General features: G+C 44.4%; 1 protein-coding gene across 2 annotated transcripts in view; it reads right to left on the bottom strand.

Annotated features, from left to right (window-relative positions):
• Window positions 1–13,201, bottom strand: part of LOC143930533 (rap1 GTPase-GDP dissociation stimulator 1-A-like) — a 353,543-nt gene that overhangs the window by 187,553 nt on the left and 152,789 nt on the right. For both annotated transcript variants that reach the window (XM_077454905.1, XM_077454906.1), the window contains exon 2: window positions 4,016–4,183. In XM_077454905.1, coding sequence (XP_077311031.1) covers window positions 4,016–4,183 — 168 coding nt within the window. The remainder of the gene's footprint in view (window positions 1–4,015; window positions 4,184–13,201) is intronic.

The raw sequence follows: 13,201 nt of genomic DNA, 5'->3' as shown, positions 1-13,201 counted from the left end.
CCATGCAAGTCTTTAACAGGAACACAGGAGAGCACATCTAGAGATGTGACCAAGGGGAAGGCAGATATAATCTGGACTGGGTGGCTTAAGTAGGCAGGACGAGCAGGATATCATCTACAGGTAAGTCACTGTGGAGTGATAGGAGCTGGCAATGAGCCGACAGCTGAGTGGCCAGCTTTGAAAAGGAAGGGCTGAGCCCAGCCCTGACAGTACCCCCTCCTCAATTACCCCCTCCCCCTCAGAGGACCACCAGGCTTGAGGGGAAAACGTCTATGGAAATCACAGAGGAGGACAGGGGCACTTAGGAAACTCAGTCAAGTAATTGCCAGACCATTGTTCCTAATTTTTACTGACTGGAATGGTACCAGCTGATTGGAGAAAAGCCAATGTAGCACCAATATTTAAAAAGGGACCAAAATACATCCCTGGGAATTACAGACCAGTTAGCCTAACATCAATATTATGTAAACTCTTGGAGGAGATAAGGTACTATATACAAGATTTTAGTAATGAGAATAGTAGCATTAGCAGTAATCAGCATGGATTCATGAAGAATCGTTCTTGCCAAACCAATCTATTAACCTTTTATGAGGAGCTGAGTTGCCATCTAGATAAAGGAAGGCCCGTAGACGTGGTGTATCTGGATTTTGCAAAAGCAATTGGCACAGTTCCCCATAAACGTTTACTGTACAAAATAAGGTACATTGGCATGGACCATGGGGTGAGTACATGGACTGAAAACTGGCTACATGGGCGAGTTCAGAGGGTGGTGATAAATGGGGAGTACTCGGAATGGTTGGGTTGGTAGTGTGCTGGTACTAATCCTGTTTAATTTGTTCATAAACAACCTGGAGGATGGGGTAAACCGTTCAATCTCTGTATTTGCGGATGATACTAAGCTAAGCAGGGCAATAACTTCTCTGCAGGATGTGGAAACCTTGCAAAAAGATCGGAATAAATGAATGGGGTGGGCAACTACATGGCAAATGAGCTTCAATGTAGACAAATGTAAAATAATGCCTTTGGGTGGCAAAAATATGAATGCAATCTATACACTGGAGGGAGAACCTCTGGGGGAATCTAGGATGGAAAAAGACCTGGGGGTCCTAGTAGGTGATAGGCTCAGCAATGGCATGCAGTGCTGGGTTGCAGCTAACAAAGCAAACAGAATATTAGCATGCATTAAAAAGGGGATTAATTCCAGAGATAAAACAATCATTCTCCTGCTCTACAAGACTCTGGTTTGGCTGCACCTAAAATATGCTGTCCAGTTCTGGGCACAAGTCCTCAGGAAGGATGTACTGGAAATGGAGCAAGTACAAAGAAGGGCAACAAAGCTAATAAAGGGTCTGGAGGATATTAGTTATGAGGAAAGGTTACGAGAACTGAACGTATTCTCTCTGGAGAAGAGATGCTTGAGAGGGGATATGATTTCAATATACAAATGCCATACTGGTGATCCCATAATAGGGATAAAACTTTTTTGCTGAAGGGAGTTTACCAAGGCCATGTCCACTCATTAAAATGAGAAGAAAACAAGTTTAACCTTAAGCTAGGTAGAAGGTTATTTACTGTAAGAGTTGCAAGGATTTGGAATTCCCTTCCGCAGGTGGTGGTCTCAGCAGGGGGCATCGATAGTTTCAAGAAACTATTAGATAAGCACCTGATCGACCACAAAATACAGGGATATACAAGGAAATACTGACAAATAATCACACACATAGGTTGGACATGATGGACTTGTGTCTTTTTTCAACCTCACCTACTATGTAACTATGTAACCAATAACCAACGGAAACTTAGGTGAGGAAATAACTTGGAATTGGATTATCTCATGGTGAACAGCCCCTATGGCCATGGACAATGTAACAGTCTCATGAGTCACATTGGCAGGTCTCCTGTCAAGAGCCTCAATCGGCTGCAGCGGAATCGAGTGCTTCGATATAAAGGCAGCATCAATGAACAGGCCAGCAGCCCCAGAGTCGATTAGAGCCTGCATCTCAATGGACGACTCAGCCCAAGAAAGAGTAACCAAACCAGGGGCTTATCCTTCTTACCTAAGGTCTGACAGAATCTCAAGGTTCAGGTGTGCCTTTGACGGGTAGGACAAGACTTCAAAAGTGACCTGCCTGGCCACAATAAAGGCACAGTATCCCCCTCCTCCTAAGGGTTCTCTCATCATCTGCAGAGAGATGCGTGAAGCCCAAGTGCATGGGTTCATCTTCACAAACCGACTCGGTACCAGGAGGCATGGGAGGTGAGGGAGGCAAGGGTGGGAGTGCAAAGTTTAGAGACAAAAGGTACAGGAGGCTTCCACAAGCGCTCCTTAAAAGGGAGTCTTTCTCTGAGTCTGGAGTCAATGAGGATGGCAAACTTGATCAACCTCTCCAGCTCAGTGGGTATATCTCTGGCTGCTATCTCATCCTTGATGGTATCTGAGAGACCATGAGAAAATTGATAGCATGTTCTCAATTTTGCCTGCACAGAGAGACTGGAGCAGCAGCAGGGATGGCCTGCAACACAGGCTGTACCGGAGCAGCCACAGTGGGAGATTCCAGGTGAGCTGTGCAACTCAGGAGCATTTGTAACGCTATGACAAACTGATCCACGCGGTGATCCTGCCTATCCAATCTGGAAAAAATATTACCAACAGGTGGATTCACTGCATCTTCTGAATTCATAGCCTTCACCTACTGTCAGAAACCATGAATCAAACTGAGACAGAAGTACAGTTAAATCACACTTGTTTCATAAAAAAAAAAAAAAAAGGTAAACGGAGTAAAAGGTAGTGAAAACATAGCCAGAGTTCAAGAACCCGGAACGGATAGTCAAACATGCAAAATCGTCAGGGAGTCAGAGATGAGCATAGTAGAATAGCAAGCAGGATCTGGAGCCAGAAGGAATGTCAGCCAAGCAAGTCTTTAACAGGAACACAGGAGAGCGTCTCTAGAGATGTGACCAAGGCGAAGGCAGAGATCATCTGGACTGGACGGCTAAAGTAGGCAGGACCGATGAGCAGGATATCATGAACAGGTGAGTCACTGTGTAGAGATAGGAGCTGGTAATTAGTCGACAGCTGAGCGGCCAGCATTGAGAAGGAGGGGATGAGCCCAGCCCTGACAGACTTCATCTCTCTTCTTTATGGTCTATGTTCTAAGTGGATGAGGAAGCGCTGAGTGAGCCAGCATTTATGTGTGGGATTGAGTGGCCAGATGATTGGTAATGGAGTTTTGGATTAATCATACATATTACTTATATATGTATAGAAATTACAGACTTGGATTCCTGGAGATTCTAAGAGGTCCAGCATAATAGTGCTTCCCCTTAACTGTAGGTATTTGTTACCTGGTGTCTATCTGTACCTGAGGGAAGCCTGAAACCTATACATTCTTACTACACAGTTTTCAAAGGCACTCTTGTTCAGACAAGTACAGGAACACTGAACTCTCCATTTGTCAGGTATCAAGACCATTGAGGTGGGTTACTTATAGGTAAAATAACAGTAACAGTGCCGGTATTGCCTGATGTAGCCTGTGATGAATTGTTGAGACTCCTTGTCAAAGGAACTTCTTTCCCACCATTTTATGGTTACACCAGAGAGGAATTCTTTTACTGAAAATCTGTATATAGTTTGACTTTGAGCCTGTTACCATATATAACCGGGACTGCCTATCCCTTTCATTGATGAGTAAAACAACACATCTTCAAGTATGTGATGAATTGGTGGCTCTTACTTTACAATTTTGTCCACAGCTAAATAACAGCTAAATTAGATTGTTGCTACAACAATTTATATAGTTCTAATATCTCATATTACTATTTGCACTAATTGTAAAAATGTAACTTAAGTGGAATATTTCTGGGTCACACATTTTTTTAATTAACATTACTTTTGTGATAATGATAACAACTTACATTAAATAAGGGATCTGCAAATATAGTGTCAGGGGGATGTGAAGGTACAGTCAAGCATACTAAAGCTCAAATGTTCAGGGAGATTTGCATAATACTTAACTGTCTTCATCAAGTGACAGCAGGACCACATTGAGACTTTGCATGATCTGCTTTTCATCTTCTCCCTCCTCGCCACAAAGTTTGAGGCATTCAAAGTGCTGGCAGAGACTCTCTGCGTGGGATAGAGCTGCCCCTTCTGAAGCGGTGGGGTTTATAAGCCCTTCTGGCACTAAAAGGATTAGGTAAACAAATATGTTAGTTAAAATACCCAATACTGCAAAGAAAACAGTGATTAAAGCATAATTATGAATTAACTCAATTTAAAATAAGTATTCTTAATATGCTGCTTAATAAGTGTATCACCGCTATTCTCCCTAGTTACAATAAAAAGTTTACTTAAATGAATGCCTCAGTAAGCATATTAAAAGACTGCTGAGACTGTCTTCTGTTTCAGACTTACAAAACTTTAGAGACAGAAGAGCATGCACCGATTTGGTGAGTAAAAATTGAAAATACCATCAGCAGTATGAAGACATCTAAATGTCTATTATGAATTAGAATCCCAATCTGATCGCCTTTACACGACCACAATGCATCAGCCAGGGGTCGTCATGAGTGAGAATCAATACATTCTTACTGGCTGTTCTAAATGCTGCAAGCACACACATTGGAGGAGATTTACTAAAACCGGAGTACACAGAATCTGGTGCAACTGTGCATGGTAGCCAATCAGTTTCCAACGACAGCTTGTTCATTTAGGATTTTACAATAAAACCTGGAAGCTGATTAGTTTCTATGTAGAGCTTTTGTAAACTCCAGTTTTAGTAAATCTTCCCCGCTATGCGTGAACACTAGTGGCTGTCAGCAGAAACTCTTATGCCGCGGACACACGGTCGGAATTCTCGTCGGAAAAAGCTCTGATGGTTTTCCTGACGGAATTCAGCTCAAGCTGTCTTGCCTACACATGGTCACACCAAATTCCGATCATTTATAACGCGGTGACGTACAACACGTACGACAGGACTAGAAAAGGGAAGTTCAATAGCCAGTAGCCAATAGCTTCTGTCTCGTAGTTGAATCTGAACATGCGTGATTTTTGGTGTGTTGAAATTGCATACACACGATCGGAAGTTTTTCCGTCAGGAAAATTGAGAACATGCTATCAATTTTTGGCTGGCGGAAACTCAGACAGCTAAATTCTGATGACGCATACACATGGTCGCATTTTCCTAAGAAAATCTCTCATCAGTCTTCTGGCTGGAATTCTGATCGTGTGTACAAGGCATAAGATCTATATTCTGTACAAATCCATGACCATCCATGACCGTAGGCAGTGTACATCCAAGGTCAGCGTTTTTGCAAAGTTCTGGTCACGCACACAAACTGGTCAAAAACAAATCATCCAGTTTATATGCAGCCATAGCACAGAGTGTTGCACAGGCAACATTTAGACCCAAAAAACACAGCAAACTATTTGCCAATCACTGCCCATGTGAATGTAGCCTTAAACAATTTATTGCTGGGCAATGGGTTCACATCTAAGCCACATGCGGCTCGCAGCAGTGTTTTAGAGCGTCCCTGTTCTCCATTTCAGGGACAAATCAGGGCCAAATTTTTGCCTGAATTCAGCCCTAAAACAGAGCCAAAGATGTACAGGACTCCTGTGCAATTCGCTCCGCAGCTGCCCCGGAGATATGTGAACCGGCTCCATAGAGAGTTCTAAAGTAACCCTGATAATCTGATCTGGGGGCAGCTTACAGAGTCCTGTTCATAAGGTGTCTCTAAAGATGGGGCACTTTTGATTTAATAATGTAAATAATAATCATATATACATACTGTACAAGCAAACATTAGACACAAACAAACTTTAAAAGCAAAAAAACAAATATTTGGAACGCGCTATTTTATATGCATTTTTTTTTCTAATTAAGAGGATAATATTGTCGTTAGAACATGACTATCTGATAAGTGTCCTGGGTAATTTATTTTGTTTTGTTTGCAGTGTGCAAAGCCCTTCCATGTGCACCTTATTCAAAGGATAGTTATAAATCAGGGCATTCCATTTTTATTTAGCTTGCTAGAATTGGCATGAGGACACATTGGACACCTGTCCCAAAGCCTATGCAATGGAGTAGGAAAGAAGCTGTCATGGTGTTTTATAGCTGTTATACCAGAGGGACAAGAACCACACTGGGCCAGATATTCTAATGCCGCATACACACGATCGTAATTCTCATCGGAAAAAGCTCTGATGGTTTTCCCGTCGGAATTCCGACAGAATTCTGCTCACACTGTCTTGCCTACACGCAGTCACACCAAATTCCGACCGCCAAGAACGCGGTGATGTACAACACGTACGACGGGACTAGAAAAAGGAAGTTCAATACCTAGTAGCCAATAGCTTCCATATCGTAGTTGAATCTGAGCATGCGTGAGTTTTTGCACGTCGGAATTGCATACACACGATCGGAATTTCCGATAGAAAGTTTTTCCATTGGGAAAACTGAACATGCTCTTAAATTTTTGCTGGCGGGAATTTGGCCAGCTAAATTCCGATGGAACATACACACAGTTGCATTTTCAATGAAAAGCTCTCATCTGTGTCATTTTGCTGGCCAAAATTCTGATAGTGTGTACGTGGCATTACAGCTTTCAAGGCCTGGAAAAGAGGTGGCTGGCCCCACACCATCTTGTGCCAGGCAATTTGGTGTGTAACACCACCAACCTGCTGTCTACCATTCAGCAGGGCAAGTTCACACATGTACTTTGCAGTGTTGCCAACCTACCAGATTGAAATTTACTGACTCGACACCCAAAATTTACTGGCACAGTCAAGTTTTTACTGGCATATCCAAAAGTAACAGTACAAAATTACAGTTTTAAGTGCAAATTTCACTATTTGGGCTACAAAAAATTACAATATGCAATTGGCAAAATGTTTTTTAAGGTAGATATTAAGTCAAAAACATATTTCTTATTTTATTTTCAATATAGTAAATAAGTAGCTCAGGAACAGGAAAGAGGGCAAGAAATTAGAATGAGCGGCACACACACATAAAATGGACTCACAGTGACACTGGCAGCAGTGTGCAGCATCACAGATGATGCCGCACACTCCCTCCATGCCAGGTGGTCCCTTCAGTCCACTCCCAGCTTGCCTTCCGCAGACCTGCACATGAGGCTCCGGCTGCTCCGTTCCCTTGCACCATGGGAGGAGAAAAGTGCCCATTTTTTACTGCCACCAGTAAAAATACTGGCAGTTGGCAACACTGGTACTTTGTTTGGCACATGTCCTTAGGCATGCATTTGGGCAAAAAGAGTGTGACCACTTCAGGTGTTCATGCCCTGCAAATGTTCACCTAGCAGAAATGCAGTGGAAATCGAAGCTGCCTGCCAACTGCTTGATATGCGACACTCCCACGTGGCAATGCTGCAGCAGCTGCACTAGCAGTAACAAGCCACCAGTGAGTATCTATAGTATGTGTGTACAAGACAGGGCAAGCTCAGTAGAGTGGGGGTCCTTTTCATCACATCAGCGGCTCCCGATTCAGGATGCATGCAGCATCATGTCACTTTTTGAAGAGGTGACCACAATAGTGATCCAAGATACAGCACACCCTCTTGGATTCCTGAAACAAGGAAAAATTGCAGATTAAATGCTACCATCCCAGAGAGATTGCAAAATGCGCCATTTAGAGGAAGCGCTGCGGATTAACCTCTTGGATGCATTTCCTGATAGTGTCAGGATTCCCACTCATGGCAAGCGTACTTCTGATCCTCCTATCCCTGAAAGGAGGAGCAGAAGTGACTCCCTCAGTGATGCTTTTAGGACCTTTTTCAACCACAGTGTACAGTTCTGCAAGTGGGAAGCAGTAATGGTCCAGATAATATAGTATAAACTGTTGCGTTGTATGTGAAATAAGAGCCCCATTAGAGGTGCATACAATAGTGATTCAACAAACTATCCACAAGAAATATCACTTTATGTGAAAATCACAAAAAATATATAAAAAAATAAAAATAAATCACAAATTCCATCCAAAGTTTTCCAAAATACACCCATGACTTCCTCCACCTTATTCCATAACAGTCTCTTACTTTATTCCATAACAGTCTCTTACTGACACTGAAGTATCCAGATTATAGGTGGTTTGTTTAAAGCTTAAAAGGTGCTCAGAAGAGGTGTGTGGGCTTGTAGCATTTATTCCTTCCACAGAGCATACCGACAGGAAACTGCACCATAAATCTCCTTTCTGGCAGTTTACCCAGTAAAAACGGAACAGATGACAGCCCCCAATAGTGAAATACCATTTGGGTTTATGGAGACAAAAATTGTATATCTACTCACATACATATTGTCCAAAATAATGAGTATATCTTATACAAAAAAATCACAGCCGCTAGTATGGGCTCCATTGGGTTTAGTGACGTCAGCACAGGCTCCGTCAAAAGGGTTCATATTATATTACCTGGAACATTTGTATTTGTATTTTGTATTTAGCGCCAACAGTTTACGCAGTGCTTTACAATGTGCACAACACAATTACAGTACAGTTCAATACAAAAGGTACAGGAGGGCCCTGCTCATAGAGCTTACATTCTAAAGGGAGGGGGTGGTGGTACAAAAGGTAACAGCTGCAGAGAATGATTTGATGGGGGTGGCTCGGGGACAGGTGTTAGGTGGGTGTGGGATAGGCTTCCCTGAATAAATGAGTTTTCAGGGATCTCTTAAAGGTGGACAGGGTAGGGGCTGATCGGACAGACTGGGGCAGGGAGTTACAGAGTATGGGAGAGGCTCTGGAGAAGTCCTGAAGGCAAGCATGGGAGGAGGCAGCAAGGGAGCTAGAGAGCAGGAGATCCTGGGAGGAGCGGAGGGGGCGATTTGGGCGATATCTGCAGATGAAGTTGGTGATGTGACGGGGTAATGTTGTGAATGTCTTTGTATGTTATGGTTAGCATTTTGAATTTTATACGGTGTGGTAGGGGAAGCCAGTGAAGGGATTGGCAGAGAGGGACGTTAGTCAGGAAGGGTCGAATTCTGGAGATATTGCGGAGGTGAAGGCGGCAGGATTTAGCCAGTGATTGGATATGGGGGCTGAAGGAGAGGTAAAGGATTACACCCAGGACCCTGGCATGTGTGGAGGGACCAATGGTTGTGTTGTTGATATTAATGGTGAAGTCACAGGGGGAGGATCGTGAAGGAGGAAATTTAACAGTAGGAAGCTATCACAGGCAGCACCTCAACTACATGCTTGCAAGGGCTGATGCGCAAACTCTTCAAAGTGAGGACCTCATGGACTATTGAGTGTCCAGGCTGGACCACTTGCTAGAGCTTGTACAGCGTGCACTGGAGCTTCTGGCTTGCCCTGCAGCCAGTGTGCGCAGTAGGCGGTTTTGTTACTAAGAGGAAGATTTGCCTGTCCCCTGACACCATGTACTAGCTCACTTTCATAAAAATTAACCAGTGATGGATCAGATCCATCAAATCCCCTGCTGCTGATGTTATCAACTAAATTCTTCAATGTCACCCAGCCGTAAAACAAATTGTACCTTCTACCATTACTAGCTCCTGACACCTCTTCTGTCCTGCCACCATTACCATTTGGTTTTGCCATTATTGGTTTCACATCAGTGACAACATCCCTGTGCAGCCCATCTTTTCTACCTAACAAGGGGCACATCTGAGAGGGGATATACTCCTAGGCGTGTGCCTGATGGGAGCTGGAGGTGAATGGAAAGAAGCAAGTTTGGAGGCGCATAACTACTATAGGTTCAACATACTTTACATTCATTACCAGCTCCTGCCACCTGTCCTACCACCATTTCCAGCTCCTGCCACTATCAATGGTACGTGCCACCTCTTCTAGCCTGCCACCATTACCAGCTCCTGCTTCCTCCTTCCTTACTCTCCATCCCTGCAACCTATCCAAGCTGCTTACATACTGTCCAGCCATAGTACAATATGTGTGGCTATTTCATCCGAAATAAAGGATGCTAATGTTTATTTCAAGGTAAAATGTACCTTTTCTCCACCTCTTACATTGAGGCCTAACCAAGATAGTTACATTTTGTCCCACCACTGTACAATATGTGTTATTATTGTCACTGATATAATATACTCTAGAGTTTATTCTGAGATAAAATTGGCCTCTTCTCTTTATGTTGCAGCCTTACATAGTTACATACACTGCTCAAAACAATTAAAGGAACACTTTGAAAACACATCAGCTCTCAATGGGGAAAAATATCATGCTGTATATCTATATTGATATGGACTGGGTAATGTGTTAGGAACGAAAGGTTGCCACAGCGTTTGATGGATATGAAAATGATGGATATGAAAATGATCAACCTACAGGGCTGAATTCAAAGACACCCCGAAATCTAAAGTGAAATTTTTTTGCAGCAGGCTAGTCCACTCAAAATGATACTGATAATGATACGTCAGATGAACCACCACAGGCGAAACATGTCGGGAGTAGACATTACATTATCAATCAATGCTTAATTTATATAAGTTGACCATATGATAAATATGGGCATTTTACCATTATTATGTTTTTATCAATTACCAATTACATATTGTTAATTTTACTACATGGTTGAATCTTGTCTTTGGCACCACTATAATCCCAATATCTATCCATTCCATTCTTCTGGAAAAGGTGCATTTCTATATTCTAGCCTTCCTGTGGTCTTAACAAATTTGATAATGTCCCTGAAGCAGAGGCGTACTAAGTAGGGGGCAGGGGGTGCGGGCCGTTCTGGGTACTACAACACTGGGGGGGTGACAGGCCGGCACCCCCTCCGCGATTATAGCGGTGGCAGCGCTGCGGGATAGCACAGTGACAGGCGCATGGAGAGGAGAGGCGAGCTTATCTATCGCCGATCGGGTTGTGATGCAAGGGGGAGGGGATGTGCAGGGGATGCAGGGTGACACACGTGCACCTTACATCCCCTCCTCTCGCGGCCGCGGGCTGTCTGTGGGATCACGGATGTCACACAGGCAGGCACAGCCAAGCAGCTGCCTCCCCCTCCTCTCTGTTTATGTGTAAATAGGGGGAGGGGATCTGCTGAGCATGTGCCGCCGCGGAGCGCTGATCTGAGGTACTGAATTGGGGGGGTCTGCACTGAAGGGGGGCTGCACTGAAGGGGGGCACTGCACTGAAGGGGGAATCTGTGTAACATGCAGTGGGTCCAGAGCTGCAGGGTGTTGTGTAATGTAAAGGGGTCCAGAGGTGCAGGGTGTTGTGTAATGTAAAGGGGTCCATAGGTGCAGGGGGTTGTGTAATGTAAAGGGACCAAGAGGCGAAGGGGGATGTGTAACGTAAAGGGGCCAAGAGGCGCAGGGGGCTGTGTAATGTAAAGGGGCCCAGAGATGCAGGGTCTTGTGTAATGTAAAGGGGTCCAGAGGTACAGGGTCTTGTGTAATGTAAAGAGGTCCAGAGGTGCAGGGTCTTGTGTAATGTAAAGGGGTCCAGAGGGGCAGGGTGCTGTGTAATGTAAAGGGGTCCAGAGCTGCAGGATGATGTGTAATGTAAAAGGGGTCCAGAGCTGCAGGGTGTTGTGTAATGTAAAGGGGTGCGGAGGTGCAGGGTGCTATGTAATGTAAAGGGGTCCAGGAGGGCAGGGTGCTATGTAATGTATAGGGGTCCTGAGGTGCAGGGTGCTGTGTAATGTAAAGGGGTCCAGAGGTGCAGGGTGTTGTGTAATGTAAAGGGGTGCGGAGCTGCAGGATGATGTGTAATGTAAAGGGGTCCAGAGCTGCAGAGTGTTGGGTAATGTAAAGGGGTGCGGAGGTGCAGGGTGCTATGTAATGTAAAGGGGTCCAGGAGGACAGGGTGCTATGTAATGTATAGGGGTCCCGAGGTGCAGGGTGCTGTGTAATGTAAAGCGGTCCAGAGGTGCAGGGTGCTGTGTAATGTAAAGGGGTGCGGAGGTGCAGGGTGCTGTGTAATGTAAAGGTGTCCAGAGATGCAGGGTGTTGTGTAATGTAAAGGGGTCCAGAGATGCAGGGTGCTGTGTAATGTAAAGGGGTCCAGAGGTTCAGGGTGCTATGTAATGTAAAGGGGTCCAGGAGGACAGGGTGCTATGTAATGTAAAGGGGTCCAGAAGAGCAGGGTGCTGTGTAATCTAGAGGGGCCCAGAGATGCAGGGTGCTGTGTAATGTAAAGGGGCCCAGAGATGCAGGGTGCTGTGTAATGTAAAGGGGCCCAGAGATGCAGTTGTGGAGAGGGGGTACGCAGTAGTGACAAAGAAATTGAAGGATGCAGGGGGCACAGTGGGGTATTTTTTACATTTTAATGGGGGGGGGTGCCAGATATAGGATCCGCCCCAGGTGCCAAATGCTCTAGGTACGCCCCTGCCCTGAAGTGTTCTATTGGATTAAGGTCAGGCAAGTATGGGGGCCATTCATTGGTATCAATTCCTTAATCTTCCAGGCACTGGCTGCACTGTTGAAATTTCAGAGAACCATAGGTAGAGGTGGCCAGGATGGGGTGGAAAGGCAGTGTCCAGTAAGCCGATTGGGGCAGAATCAGAAATTTGAACAATCCCCACAATTTGATTTTTTACGTCTACATACAGTATAATATCATAATCCTTCCTTGCTTTTAATTAGTATCACACTTTTTTTTCCTTAATTTAAAGGATAAGTTCATCTTTGGGAACATGCTACATGCTCCCCCTCCCGTTTTTAGGGTATTACATGTAACATGTTGCCAGTGCTGCCTGATCGACCCCTCCCCCCCCCTCGTGACAGCAGTACAGGGAGAAATTCCCCACACTAGCTGTCAATTTTTGAAATCAGCACAATTGTGTGGAATTTCACCCACATGGCTGCATCATTCATACACAGAGATACGTGCATGAATGTACTACAAGTCCCGACATCCTTTGCGGCTGTCATCATGGTGCTGTGGAGCACCATGGTAGTTTGTTGATTCTTCCTGTCAGTGTATCTGCTTGCCCATATGGGATGTACGGGTACACAGATAAACTGACCGGTTGGTAGGAGACATGGATGGCACCAGCGATCTGCTAATCGCTGGTGCAATGCTTTACAGGCTCCACACAAAAAATAAAGTGAACATATCCTTTAATAGTTTGCTTACCTTGCAAAGATTCCAGATGTGGTATAGAATGACATATAAGACAATGCTATGAAGAAAGGAAATACCAGTGTTTATATCCTCAAACTTTTCAGCATGCAAGAGGCTTTCAAATTCAATTATTAATAAAGTTAATA

Source organism: Lithobates pipiens, unplaced genomic scaffold (assembly GCF_037356315.1).
Source record: "Lithobates pipiens isolate NorthernLeopardFrog02 unplaced genomic scaffold, aLitPip1_a1.2 Scaffold_25, whole genome shotgun sequence".
NCBI classification, from domain to species: Eukaryota; Metazoa; Chordata; class Amphibia; order Anura; family Ranidae; genus Lithobates; species Lithobates pipiens.
This window is presented reverse-complemented; position numbering and strand designations above follow the sequence as displayed.